The 15,272-nt window shown below is 50.7% G+C and overlaps 1 protein-coding gene across 1 annotated transcript; it reads left to right on the top strand.

Moving 5' to 3' along the window:
* The first annotated feature begins 13,083 nt into the window (after positions 1–13,083).
* Positions 13,084–14,506, top strand: LOC100897587 (uncharacterized). Its single transcript, XM_003740685.1, has 5 exons — positions 13,084–13,148; positions 13,262–13,353; positions 13,652–13,756; positions 13,919–14,101; positions 14,245–14,506. The coding sequence occupies exons 1-5, from the start codon at positions 13,084–13,086 to the stop codon at positions 14,304–14,306; spliced, it is 507 nt and encodes a 168-aa protein (XP_003740733.1). The 3' UTR covers positions 14,307–14,506.
* The last annotated feature ends 766 nt before the right edge of the window (positions 14,507–15,272 follow it).

Raw genomic sequence — 15,272 nt, 5'->3', positions numbered from 1 at the left:
CAGGACCTCTACACGATCGATACTGTACAGCCCAGAAAGATTCTCACGTGAAAAAATCTTCCGACCTTGCTCCCCTTGAGCCGATAAAACAATTCTGACTGAGATTCGGAAACAGACGTATAACGGGAAGGCAACCCATTGTTCCTAATTACAAAAATGCTCCATAGAGCTCCTTCGCTTTCCGAAGCTTCCCTCGCCTATTCAATCGAACAAAATGAAAACTTGCTGTTTTAGCCGAGAAAACCGCACCTTCTTTCGTGGCAGCGGATCTTTGAGCAACGCCGTCAATCCATCCCACTGCAAATTGTCGCCAGACCGCAACGATTGCCAGATATGAAATTTCGGGGGTCTGTTCGATGTTCACTTCATCAAAGAAAGAAAGAATTCGAGCTCATCCTGCACTCATCTTGAAATTATCGCGATTCGCGGAATTCGTGATAGGCGGCGTCCGGGGTCAATGTTGTATGAAAAAGTGTTCCTAGTTACCTTCAACTTGCCAGATTTTTGCCTCGAAGCTTTTCTCTGTCCGGAGGATTTCTATTCTGAGATTTCGAATCCAACTTGGAAAATATTCGCACAATGGTGCACCCTGAAGATTCCCTTCACAACTTCTGGTATCAACCCTGTACAAATAAGCTCCAGTGTTTTGTCAATTTCGACAAGCGAAATGTATGGGATTTCGTGTAGAAAGAGTCATTTCTTTTGCGACTTTTTTTCAGAGTTTGTTTCATGGCGACGCTCGTTGACGCATTTCGATGCCGAAACCTTCCCAAATGGTCATGACGGTTTCATGCTAGGATTCCTCGTTGACCCTTGGACCCGACAAGGTTCGGCTCAAGATGTCGATGATGTCAATAATACGAAGAAAGAACCATAACAAGTTTTCACCCGGACTTGGGATCGAGCGGCTTAAAAAACGGTTCAATGGGCGACCATGATTCTGGCGATATCCCGGGAGCCAGGCGAACGAGATGCATCGATTAGTCACACCCGCAGTGACATCGTCGGTTTTCTATCGAACAAGCGGAAAATCATGCGGATCGAATCCATTCAGGACAGAGCGCTCATGTCTGTGATCGAAGCTCGGGCTCTCGTTCATGCTCAAGGAGAAATGCCTCCCTCCACCACCATTACCGATAAACTGAGAAAATCTCGATTTTTCAAAATCCGATTTCATCTTGCCTCGTCTACCGAGAGGCTTGTGAAATGAGGATCGAGCTCGTTGTAATGAGTTCCCCTGAGCACCTAATCGATTCCGATCCGTCGGGGAAACAGACGTCTGACTACTGACCTAACGGGATACTATTCATTCGCAATGCGAGAAGAATCCAGGAGCAGCCTTCTCGCTTGGTGACATGAAGCTTGACGTGAGATTTACCTGCGGCTGGCTCGGCCAACGCTTTCGGTTCTTGTCATTTTTTGCGAGATGTTGCGTGAAAATCGCTCGTTCAGTTCGATAGATACATCCACACCGGCGGCTACTGCTTTGACCTGTTGGGGTAAATTGTTCTCTGGGTGTCTTCCGACTGTCGCGAGCAAGAGAATTGCACAAGCGATGGAAAAGGAAAAGACGATTTCTCGAGCTTTCAGTCCTATCGGAGCTTTGGGATATCCCTCATGGAGGGGCCAAGGAAGAACTGGAGCCATCCACCGAGCGTCAGTGCTCTGTTGCCGGTTCTGGGCCAAGTCCATATCGTTCTCCTCGGAGGCAGCTCCGGTTCCACAAGAAAAAATTATGAGACTGCCAACCGGGCCCCGACCTCCTCAATTTGGAGTGAGTCGTCCGGAAGGTGTACGGTCGAGATTCACCATTAGCCCGACGCAGCTTTCAGTCTACGATTGACAAGTCAAGGAATGAGCGAGCTCTTCAGGAATAGAGCTGTCGGAAACTAGTTCTCACAATTGTTCGCTGAAATGGGCGCTAGACTACTTTTCCGAATTATAATTGATGCCTCTGAAGCCCGTAGGACGTAAGCTCTACCGCGGATAGCCCCCGTTGATCATTGTTCACGTCTGGGTCCCTCTCGGTAAATTCTACATGCTCTCCCCCATGCAAGGTTTCGCTATTATTTCGCTCGAATTTCTGCAGACACGCCAGACGATAGAAGAGGAGTTGACGTCGGGGAATGACTCGTGAAGCCTCTTCGTCAATTCCCCCCGTGGACATCGGAAAACGAGCGGTGGCTTCAGCGAAGTTCTGCAAACAAAAAAAACATCATCACAGAACCCTCGAAGTTCGAGCCGAACGTCTAGACGCAGGGTTTCTATTCCGTCAGTTCATTCACCTGCTGGAGGGATAATTGTTGGACGAGGTTGTTCTTACTCAGATTCACTTTGGGTTTCTCCAGATGAAGTTGTATTTTGAAGAATAGTTCAGAGCTACTGCGACTTTCCCTTCACATGATGCTGCCACTCAAAATGATTCGTATGTATCTACCTATGTACATTCAATATTCAAAGATGACCACGACGCAAGTTGCCTTGCGCTTCCTCCTCGAAGAGCGAAGAAGGCTTCCATTCAAATCGGTTGACGTCCTTGAATTTTAAATCGAAATCCGATATCTGATCTGTTGCCCTATGGTCCATCCCAGGCTCGAAGCGTGAGGTCCCTTTGTCGGGATCCCTCAGACTTCCCCGGTGAACACTTTAGCGGCTCGTTGATCAGTGTTGTCTTCGCCGACGGTTCTCACAGATGGAAAGAAGGGTACGGCTTGACTCCAGCTATAAAGTCGCGGCAGAGCGTCATAACGGACTAAGCTCACGAATCGAACATGAGACTATTCGTAAGTGAATGTATCTGAGATGTCTCTCCGGCATTCAAGTGTTTCAATCGGACTCCTGAGCGTGTGAATTACACGGTGGAATTCTGGTTTTTAGGTGATCGTGACCTTGTTAGCGAGCTCCTGCTGCGCGGGATTCCTCGGTGGCTCGTCGGATAACGGTTTCGGAGGGCAATCTGGAGGTCATGGTTCGGGCAACTTCCATGGAGGCGGCGGTGGTGGTTTCGGTGGTCACGGTGACAGCTCCGGTGGATTCGGCGGCTCGAGCGGAGGATACCACAGCTCCAGCTCGGGAGCTTCTTCGGACGGTTTCAAGAAAGGATCCGTACTCATTCTGAAGACCGGTCAAGAAAATGGTCAAGGCCATTCTGGAGGACATGGTTCAGCAGTCGGCGGACACGCGAACATCGGCCAAACCCATCAAGTAAGAATCGTCGTCGTGGGTGGCAGCACGTTCACGTTATGAATCGGCACTTCGGTCAGTGGGCTCGGTAGTGTCCACAAACGTTCCGTTCCGATTTCATTCATTCATCAGTCGTCGGACAAGCTTCATCAGCCTTGGGGCAAAGTCAGAACTGTCGCAAGAAAATCATCATTATCGGAGCCGCAGTGGGAGGCTTCGCTCATAATTACACCTGCTTGCTGGGAAGCGTCTCGTGTTATTTTCTCAGAGACTCATATAATACCATAGAATGTCTCAAGGAGCGAACTTTGCAGCACGGATCAGCGAATGCTGCTCCCTCGGGAGGCTGGTCTCAGCCTCAGCAAGATTCCAACTTCGGATGGCCGAGCGGAGGCCAGTCGTCGGGCAGCTCTTTCGGTGGAGGTTGGAGTCAAGGACCGAGTCAGAGCCAGGGCTGGAGCGACCAGGGACCGAAACAGAACTCCAATGGTTGGGCGCAACAGAACTCCGGCGGATCACAAAACTTTGGTCACAGCTCGAAGAGTCAAGGTTCCATCGGCGGGCAAGGAAAAGTGAGTTGTATCAGAATGTCACACATCATCGCAACACGGAATGAACCATGTCAGATGGCAAGCCTTGATATGGTTTCGACACAACTCTTCTTGCAGGTATACGTAGTACAGGACGTGAAGCATGGAATTATTCAATACGGCTCTCCCCAATCAGCTGCTGGTTCCCAGAATCACGGAGGTGGTTGGCAACAATCGAATTCCGCTCCGCAGAACAGTAATAACGGATGGCAGACCGGTGGGAACGCGGCAGGACATGGCGGTGCCCGTCCCAGCCAAGGGATCTCCGGCCAAGCGAAAGTGGGTTCCGTGAGGGTTTTCGCTACGAGAAGCGTGTCGATCGATTCCCACCTCGGCGTGCTCGCTCCCATGATTAATCAATTCGAGTGATTCTCCAGGTGTTCGTCGTGCAGAGTGTGCGCGACGCGACGATTGAACATGCTCCCGCAGGTCAACAAGGAGGGTCGCATGGAGGGTCCTACGGAAGCGGCCACGGCAGCTCTCATGGGGGCGGCCACGGAGGTTCCTACGGAGGCGGCCACGGAGGTTCCTACGGAGGCGGCCACGGAGGTTCCTACGGAGGTGGTCACAGCGGTTCAAGCGGAAATAGTCACGGCAGCTCCCACGGGGGTGGTCACGGCGGTTCCTATGGGGGTGGTCACGGCGGCTCCTATGGGGGTGGTCACGGCGGTTCCTATGGGGGTGGTCACGGCGGGTCCTTCGGAGGTGGTCATGGCGGCTCATCCGGAGGTGGTCACGGCGGCTCATACGGAGGTGGTCACGGCGGCTCATACGGAGGCGGTCACGGGAGCTCGACTCAAGGAAAGGTAATATGAGGGCGAATCATCGCCGAAATTCTTATACAGTAGATCCTGGTCATAAGGGTTCCGATGGAACCAGCCGAAACGGCTCCTTACATCCGGACTCCGTTTTATCCGAAGAGGGCTTCTGAATCGGAATGGAGCGTGAAAATTATCGGGAATGACATCGCAGCCTCGCTCACTACGCGCATTAGGGCGAAAAAGCTTGCGAATCTTCCAATAGGCTATCGCTTCCGATTTTCCAACCCGCTGAGCAAGTTCGTTGGAACAGATTTGATTAGCATGGGAAGGAATGGGAACGGGGCCTGGGAATGACTCTTTGATATCCGAAAGTCCATCATTGGGTCCGCCACAGCCGGGTCGCGTGGCATCCAAGACCTTAGGCTTATCTGGGACCGAGCCCTCGATCCGCTGTGTCAAGTATATCCGAGTTCGTGATAACGAGGTTCTCCTAAAAATGGAATCAGCTCGAGTCCGACCTCTGGAGCCATCGCGTTCTTCACACAAGGCGTCGGTTCGGCAGATTCTCTTTGTCAAAAACATCAAGGAAGCCATTATAGAGCACGTTCCGGCGCAGAAATCCGTCCCTATGCGGACGCCTCAGAAAAAATATGTGCCCACCGGGGGGAGTCAGCGAGCAGAGGTCGGTTTCAACGAGCTCCTTTTAGCGTTGGGATGAGGGATAGCAGTATTCCCGGGGCAGAGGACGATGAGCGAAATCAGAGACACCAGAAATTGAGTCTTGCGGATGGGAAACCGGATATCATGCGGTCCTCATACCCTTTGGGGCGACTATGCGGTGTGAAGCGGACTTCCGCTTGTGTAAACGTCTCATCTGACGACGATACGATCTATCCAGGTGCTGGTGATTGAGGATATCAAGCACGCTACCGTGGAATTCAAATCTGGAAACTCCTTCAACTCAGCCAGCGGAGGATCCCATGGTGGATCTCACGGAGGATCTCACGGGGGATCTCACGGAGGATCTCACGGGGGATCTCACGGGGGATCTCACGGGGGATCTCACGGGGGATCTCACGGGGGATCTCACGGAGGGTCTCACGGTCCAAGCGCAGGCTCCCACCACGGTTCCAATCTTGGGTCTTCAGGTGGAAAGCAAGCTAAGGTAAATCGGAGCATTTACCGGCCTCCGAGTATGCGGTCTTAGTCGAGCTTATCGATACTATTCCTGTGATGTCGGGTACAAGTATGGTTCTTCTGCCTCGCTAGGTGTTCGTGGTTCAAGACGTCAAAGAAGCCACTGTACAAATACAGCACGGATCCGGTGGTTATGGCTCCGGTGGATCAGACAAATCGTCACATCACTCGAGCGGTTCCTCTTCTGACTCAGGTTTCGGTTGGTAAATTCATTCTGCGCGCCGATGGGTTGTTCGAAGCGCGGAGTTACATAGTCATGTACAAACACCATTCAATAAAAGGAAAATGTTCGAAAGGATACTCGCTGAGGGTCATCATCTGAAATATTCTTCGTGGAAGCTTCGTCTCTTTGGGACGAAGAATTTAGGGACCAGCAATGGTCACCCGGCAGTCAGATAGTTTTCGTCCTACCTCAATGACTCAAACGTTGTTTCGTAGGATAGATGTACTTCAAACAAAGCCCATTCGCTAACTTCTTGACGATTACGATAAGCGATCCCAGCGTTGACCAAGTCAACCCCGAATTGCGGGACGATCTTTTATTATGTGTTGAGAAGTCTCTATTGTCAGTGGGAGTTCTGACCCCAAGTGTCGTTTCGAGGCATACTTTCGAGGGTGAGTTTCGTCGATAATTCCGCCTCCGGAATTCGAAGGCCACATTCTCAAACCCCTGTCCCGAATGAATCCAGGAGGGAAAGTTTCTTGAAACACTCTTCCGGCTTCCATGCTGGTGCTGTGAAAATCGGAGCGGCATATCAGCCAGAGCTCGATGGGCTAGTCGCAGGTTGGCGCAAGGGATGGAGGGAGTCGCGGGCGCTCTCGAACCACGGGTCCAACGAGGCCAACTCGCATCCAACTACCCCTGGAGCAACACGGAGAGCTCGAACCGCACTCGAGTCCAACTCTATCCGAGTACACTCCGCTTTCTATAGCATGCGCTGCTGTGTGTTCGATGTTGTGACGCTCAATCGGTGAATTTCATTCGGACATGACTGGATGCCATCCAATGAATCGCCCGAAAATAGTGCGAGCCGAGAACTCCTGCTTCATTGCCATCAATTGCGCGCGGTTATTGCGACGTCCTGAGCTCAAGTTTATTGAGATGATCACGAGAGGTTGTTTACGAACGCTTCGGACGTCTCTGTTAGTCAGTGAGTTCCGGCTGTGATCACGGCTCGACAATGATTCGCTCGCGACATCGCTCCTCGCTTATAGCCGAGATTGAATTATTTGATCGGAATCCAAGAATCATTTACCATTAGATGACAGCTGACTTATACTCAGTTATTGCGCTGACAAATATCTCCGCAGTTGGAACAGCTCCTTGCTTGTTTCGAATCAGCGTTGATCCCTTGAGTGCATTGAACGAATTCCCCTCAGCGAAAGCCGCGATCCGGCGTCCGCCTCTCAGGTGATCTCGCGTATTCAGAAGAAGAACGTGATCGATCTGTGCCCTAGAGCTGGCGGGGGATCATGTGAGTCCACCGTATGACTTCACATTAAGAGGAAGAGAGGCCCTCCAGGAGTCTCGACGAACGCGATTATATTTCGCATGGTAGAAGTGCGGTCATCTGATTCAAAACTAGGAACATCCGTCCTCCTTCGATTCCTAACGCTATACGTTGGAGAGTCATATGACGGCTCAGCGCAGCCTAGAGTCATCGAGCGATGTCCGCGTCCATGTGCCTAAGAATTATGATACATATGATTCGAGGGCGGCCGAGACGGACAAGTCTCCGGCGCATTCGGCCTGGGTATCCGTGGAACTTCGCCCGACAGGAATGAAAGAAGCAACGAGGGATGCGAATCTCAAGGTCGAGCATACGGGGACAGCGCTTTCGATTCCGGGTGCTCATTCGAAAGTCAGAAAGCCACTACTATCAAAAGACGGCTTTTGAAGAGTGTCAGATGCTGATAATTCGTGGCTCTTGACCTCAGGCAAGCCGTCGCTGTAGCCTGCCTTGCTGAGGTACCTGAAGTCATTAGGATGTTTCTTGGAAACGCCGCAAAATTTCGCCCTTGCGGTTCTTGTTAGCGCTTTTAGTGACAAGCTCGCTCTTTCATTCGCTCGCGCAGTGTGAGCAACTTTGAACTCTCTCAGCTATTCGGGATGTGCAGATTATTCACCCGAATGCAACAGCTGAAATCAGCGACTTAAGCACCTTGGATATTTTTTTGATATTTTCTGGAAGTCGCTCGCTCCGCCAAAGTTTCCGCTTCTCCTCCAATCACCAAAGGGAGAATTCGTGGGTGAATAGCTCTCAGTTTTCTGGAACCTGGGTTCTTCAGGACTGTCTTGGATACGTGCGGTTTTCGATAGATTCTAGCGTGGCGATGTTTCTCTCGACCAGCTTCTGGAGCTATCTATTCTTTGGCCAACCAAAATACCTCTCTGCGTTTATTCTGCGCTCCCTGTCAGCGCTCTGTGAAGAATAAGCCTTACCATCGAGCGATGCTCGGGGTCATGGAGACTCAAAAATCGCGAAATGATTCAGACCGGTCACCGGTCCGACAGCACGATGAGCGAATCTCCTCCGGACTCATGAGACCACTTCCCTTATTCAATTTTCCGACAGGCTCATATCCATGCACATAGTTGACGAATAATTCCATGGCCATGAAGCCAGTAAAACGCGGGAATCATCGAAAAGAGGATATCTCGCAGGGGTCACACCTGCCAAATTTTACTCTCACTTGACAAACTCGTTCTACGCTTCTTCTCGAGAGCCAATGACCGCGAAAGCAATGCGAGTTTCCGATCCCCAGCAATCAGCCGCAAGTCAGGTGGCTCTCTTACCTGAATAGAATGCTCCCGATTCTCGATTTTCCTCCGGACTGATTCATGGCTGTCTCTCCCGGCGGGATTTCCAAGAGAAAGAATGGATTCCGTAAGCGCACATTCGCATTTGTCGCCCGAGAGAGATAAACAAGCGGCTGAATGACTGCCGAAGTGAGTGAGTTTCCAGTAGAATTAGTGACGGGCGAGAGATTTATCCGCATAGACCTCACACGTTGAGAACAATCAGCATCCGACCGGTAACATTCCAAGGAGGAGGGGCCAATCAAGCCTACCATGGATTTTTCTAGCTTCTATCATTATTATTATTTTTTTCAGATACCGTCGATGTTACTGGTCGGCGAGGATGTTTCGCCAGTCTACGGAGCGATCGGAGAAATCACACCAAAGCTTTGCCTCTCTGGACACGGGGCCAGACAATTCGAGTTGAATCTACCAAGGTGTTTCGACCATCAAAGTTAACACGAGTTTCCTTCCAGATTCCATATGGAGCCGTCAGAGTTCCGGGGAATTCCCCTTCGTGACGCTTGCTGAAGCTATAAGGCATGACCTTCGCGACTTCAGACGACTCTCGGCGCTAATATGCGAGGAAGCTACATGCTTCCGGCGAATAAAAAGATGTCTCTCGAACGAAGCACCCCTTCCTTAAATCGGGTACGAGCGAGAAATCACCCTCCGAGGATCTTAATCATGAAAATGGTTTGCCCCGCAGATGCCCGGATGAATGTGTACCTCAATCGGCAGTATGCTTCCTATCAAGATCGTCTTGAAAATCATGTCAAAGCCCCACGCGAGGACATCATGCATCAAAGCAACGTGAGTACGACCGAGACACCGAATTTCGAGCTAGTGCGGCCCATATACGATTACCAAGTTTCGTTCATTCCTCTACAGGCTCTATATCCGTCGCCAATCGATGTCGCATACAGTAAACGCTGCGACTCGAGCAGGAATCATCAATGTGACATATGCACTAAGAGCTTCAGTCTGAAGCATCATCTAACCGAGCACATGCGAATCCATACAGGTACGAGAGGCAATTTCTTTTTGGTTCCCTTTAGCCTGAAGAATCCCAGTATCGGCAGGCTAAATCCTACTCTCAAACCTCGAATCGGTGAGGTTCTCGGGGTCCTGTCATGCAACATGAATGCCTCAGGGATGTCGGCATCCAGCCATTCATTCCACTCGGGCCGCCGGAGCGATCCGACGCGACGAACTTTGCCTGAAACTCGGATTGGCAATGCCGATCGCTCATCTCTGCGACCGCGCTGGATCATTTTTCAGCGAGTTTTAGACGGCTCATTCGCGATTTTTTCAAGAGCGTCGCGGACAGAACTAGCGCCCATCTGGCAGACAATCTTGCATTCCCTCGCCAGTAAAGGCTCTTCTACATGTGAAACAGCTTGTATCCTTGAAGTCTCGCCAAATTTTCGCACAGTGTTAATTACAGCAGAAATTCGGGCCAAAAACTGCCTGGATTCCTTCTAGGATTATTTCGATGACGCTGCGATCTACTTAATTTCCCGAATCGTGGTCGTCCCGACGTAGACACAGAAATATCTGATCTTACTTAGGAGTGAGCTTTCCCGAAAAGTTGAATTGTTCTTTTCATTCCAATAGGAGAAAAACCCTTCAAATGCGAGATCTGCCATAAGAGATTCGCGCAGGCAGGAACAAGGAACTTCCACAAACGGAAGACTCATGGCGTCGAGAAGAATGGAGTTCCGATCGGCTTCCACACATTGGTGTCGTCGCCGGTTATCGAGCTCTTACGCAACGAGCTTACGATGTAATAAAGCGGTCATAGTAGTCGTCGACACGGATTTCTCCGATTCTGCAATTGTCGTGCAGCGTCTTGTGTGGAGAGCGATGTGGATTTCTACACGAGGAAAAACTGTGAATAGTTTACTCATCCTATTTCGTCTCACATGCCAAAAAATGTCGAAGATTTTATCGAATAATCGTCCGTAATGAGTGATGAGTATATCTATGGGTCCGCCTGCGCCCCATTCTCGCACGGTCCACCTGGCCTTCTCCCGACAGAGTCTAGAAAGCGCCATTTCAGAGTTTCTCAATAGACTATTCTGCCTGGAAAAAATGAATCTAGCTTTCTGACAGACTTCCGATTGCGTATGATAGCGCGAATCAGATGGAGGTCAAAGAGCTCGATGTCTGCGCCTCTGGAATTGGCTCTGAGATCTCGCTAGCTCACTGAGAATGAGTGGTCAGCTTGCTGTCCTCCAGATAGGATTACTTTCGAATCGCCAGAGCAGAGCACGTCCAACTGATAGATTTTCCTGCCGAAGAAAAAATGATATCTGATCCGTGAGTGTCGGGGGATACCGAAGCTCTTCATACAGTAGGTATTCAAAGGCACAGGGAAACGTCCAATAAAAACAAGTCTTATTTTTCGATGAAACTGTTTCTCCGGTCAATATCTCACTGCTGCGCTTCTGACATGGCCTTGGTGGGAGAGACTCTCCTTATTATCTTCGGCCAGAAGTGTATGAGGTCAGATATTCCTTAGCGGACACACCCCGCCGCTTCATAACGATAGGATCGTCGCCGGGAAAACCGACGCGGACGCATTATCTGTCATTCAAAAAAAATACTGGATACCGTCTGCCCGTTTTCACCGAATCGGGGCTGCATGTGGGAATTCCTCCTCGCCGGTTATGTGGAGCAGATCATCCTGAGGGTAGCTTGAGCGGCCAAGCTCGCCGCTGCGCATCGCTTCTTCGTTAGAAGTTGAAGATCACCTTGAAAACCATCGTAAACAATAGAAGTACAGAAAAGTTCTCTTCCGGCCAGTCTGCATTTGTTAGGAGTGGGGTCCACAGCGGCTATCGGGAAGCTCGTTTCTGATGCAAATGTGTTCGTCCCACACAAATGAGTCTCTTGCCGTCGGCGAATAGCTGAGGTATGCGAAGCTAACTAGAAGCCAGTAGGTGTTCATCCTTTTGCCAGTTCGGTGCGCGCGTGCTCCGGTTAAAAATGGTTGTGCGAGTTGCTCACGGGTAGGCAACCGGTTCAGGAAGATTCGGGATCCGCACTCCGCCTGGATAGCTCTTTTCTCCGCGAAGCGGCGACAGGGTGCAAGACTCGAAGACGGTCCGCAGCGTTCATCGAGCTACCTTTAGAGATCCTGTCTGTTCCGGAATGTGAAGAAGGATTGGGTCATCAGATCATTGGCTCTCTCTTGCCTTCCGGAAAACGCTTTACCAGCTTGTCCCCACGATGCTCGCCGCAGGGCAAATATTCACGTTTTCATGCGCTATCGTGAGCTTTGTTAGGGCCTCCGAGAACCCTTGGTGGTCGAATGCATTGGACGCGCCAGATGAATTCATCTATGCTAAGCCTCAATCGGTAAGTTTCTGTCATAGTCAGGACTCCTTTGTACGGGAAAGCGCTCCTTTCGCAAGAACCAGAGGGTATTCGGATCGCTCGTCAGACCCTAGCGGAACCGGGTAGGAATTGTAGTCTCGGATAGTCAATGAAACCTTCATCCTTTCGGGAAAAATTCTTCCCTTTTCGATTCCTAGGTGTATGGCTTAGAGTGGACGCCTCCGGAATCGGGATGGACCCTGATACCGCTCCCCACTCATTCTGAGACTTTTTTCGACGGTCATCCGAGCAGCGTGGATGATAACGTGCGGAAGACTGGATTGAAATCGAACGTGAAAACCACAGACAAATCGTTCAGAACGACGCAAGCATCGGACATCGAACGCGAGCATTGGAAGCATTCGGTCCACTTTGGGTAATTTCGAATATTTTCTAGTTATATCATTCCGCTGAGCTAAATCCAGGTCTACCTACGCCAGGGTGCCCCACCCGTGGTGCGTGAGGCGATTCTCGCCCCTATAGAAGCCTGTGGGGGGTGGAGCACGGTGGGGCGTAGTGAGGTTGGGCATGGGGGAAATAGTTTCGGGAACACTGATCTTTTCGTGGAGAGACAGATTCATTGCTTTTCTGTTCGAGCAGGGAACCATCTCCGAATAGAGGGAGATCATCGCAAGACCGAGTACGATACCCGATCAACTTGAAGTCAACATCCGCGAGTCGGCCAGAGCGGATAACAGGATACGTGCCTGCCGTCAGAGGACCCATCGAGGGATGGGCTGATGAGCAGACCCCCAGCGGATCGAAAGTGCTGTACAAGCTCCAGCCCTTGTGGCTGAAATCGGTCTGAAGGACCTGACGCCGCCGAAGAGAATCCCTCTTGATCGCATCGAATGCACGAGGAATAAACTTCATATACCGAATGACAATCGATGCGAATCCTTCAGAAGCGATGCACCCAATCACGTTAGAACGACACGAGTCTGACATTCGTTGGTCGTGTCAAATCACTCCTCTCTCGCCTGGACTAGCTTTGCTCACCCGTTATTTAGACTAGCTCTGTGGTCTACGTATCTGACACGGAAATTCAGCCTAAGCGGAAAGCTGCGGGCAAGGAAGGGAAGCCCATCTCGGGGTAGAGAAGCCCATGAGATCCGCAGGCAGAATCATGGACTCAACTCTTACCAGAACAAGAGCTCTCTTTTTGGGCACCATGATTATGTCAGTGGGCGCTTTCCTGGATGAAGACGATCCTCCTGATTTGTTCGATCTGCCAAGGTTCGTAGTGATCCCGAACTCTCGCCTCATGCCCGCGATTCCGCCCTGTACGATACTCATGTCTGAGAGCCGTTCAAAATTCGACTCGGTGGATCGAAGACTTCTGCAACTAGGTTCCCCGGTCCCGGAAACGACGGCGGCTACCGAGTCCAACTGAAGTGCATTTGCCTCTCGGACATCTGCTATTATCCTTCATCGGCTGGATGTGGGTGAGATCAGGAATCGAAGGCTTACTGAAGGCCTCGGATCTTGTCGTCGTATGTGCTTGACTCAAGAGCGTGCTCAGGATCCTCTGACACGGAGGACGGGGGAGGACAGCTCAGATTCTAGGGGGAGAATGCGGCGGAAAATTATGACGCGCCGTCTCGGCTTAAATGCCTGAGAATTACGACAGGAAGCATTCGGAGCCCCGTTGCCATCCTCCCCCTCCTGAGCACGCCCTCGGTATGAATAGTAAGTGTTGGTGGAGCGATTGTGAATAGCTCATGAGTTTTGTATCGCAGGGGAAGACATCTATGCTACAAGAAATCAGACTTCGAGAGTTTATGAAGTCGGATGTGACTGCGAGCTAGGTGGCATCTGTGACATTTCTTACTTCTTCATACCATGTGTGTACCAGTCTCTAGTCTGCACTGGGTAACATCGCGGAATTTCCAACGACCATCTCCTACAACGACCGTCTGCTGAACATGGATTTTTGAACAACTCCTTCGTGGGCGGGTAGCTCCGATACAGAGCCATTCGAGAGTACGACTAAGCCCACTTTACAGTCGACGTTTCGCAGCTGTATCACCCAGTAATGGACACCGAGTCTCAGGAGGAGCCTATCGACACGGAGGGATGGCGCGAAGAGCTCCGCAACATTTCAAACGCTCGAAGTTTCCGAGTGCATCAGGAGCTCTACAAACCAGTTTTTTCTGACAACGAAGTCAGTCCAGCCAAAGTCACAATATGTGAGACCTAAAACAATATTTCACGTCAAGGCGGGAGTTATGCTCGATAGTATTCTACTCCATGATATGAAGCCCGGTCTCTCCCTGCTTGACATGCGGATCAGGGAGGCTACCGCCCGCAGTGAATCGATGGGACTTTGCAGGTGTCATGCTCAGGACATCGGAGAACGTCGACGAAGACGATCCCGATTGTACGTATCTGTGAATGTCGGGGAGGAAACTGCCCCGAACGCGCGGGGAGCGAGCGTCTCCCCTCATCAAACGTTTCCGTCGGCACAATACCAAAACCGGCCGTGCTAAATTTTTCACTCTGCGCTTTCTGATAAATCCGACTTCAGCGAATGGCTTACGTACTATGTATGCCGCATGAGATATGGATCGAAATGATTCTGGTCACGAGCGCTCTTCAGGAACCCCCCTCTTAGACACGAAAGATGGCCTTACGGTCACGGTTATTATATTTAAGTTTTTGTATAAATAAATACAAGGAGGTTGAAATGAACCGCATGGCCGTGAACATGGAACCGCATTCAGAAACAAGGCGGATAATTAAGTCTGCTCTTAGAAGTTTCAGACCGATTACGATATTAGAACAGAGCCGCCGAGACGAATCTGTCTCGGTGCTCAAACCCCGGGCATTCGATCCACTTCGAAGTAACTTTTTTTCTTTCGCTTTGGCGGGCCAGAGGTCCAGAAAGCACTCATCAGGGAGTAATTTACAGTTCTGAGTGATTCCTGCATTATTTTTGGTATCTGTTGTCTTACCATTTCTCTGAGAAAGAGCGAAAATCACTTATTACATATAAGCTGAGGTACAGAAGTAACATAACTTACGTTTTTCATTGCACCCTACGTTTTTCATTGCGCCGTCGGAGTTTCGACGTCTGAGTGTGAGCAGGATGGCGGTTCCTCGGGTAAGATTTCGTACGACCCTCCCGGGATTTATATTCTGGGGAATCGGTGCGATCCGTCTCCGATGACTCCCTCCCTTGCAGGTCAAGATGCTGGTCTTGTTTGTGGCTCTCGCTCTGTCCATCGGGCTTGCCAATGCGAGAGGGAAATTACTCCACCTGGGAGTCGTGGGTGCGGCAGCCGCAGCGTCAGTTTCCCCGCTCCTGCTCATAGCCGTCCCGAAGAGATATGGAACCTATCACAACTACGGTTTCGGGAA

This window comes from Galendromus occidentalis, unplaced genomic scaffold (genome assembly GCF_000255335.2).
Source record: "Galendromus occidentalis unplaced genomic scaffold, Mocc_1.1 scf7180000077083, whole genome shotgun sequence".
Lineage (NCBI taxonomy): Eukaryota > Metazoa > Arthropoda > Arachnida > Mesostigmata > Phytoseiidae > Galendromus > Galendromus occidentalis.
Note: the sequence above shows the minus strand (reverse complement) of the source record. Positions and strands in the feature narration are given on the sequence as shown.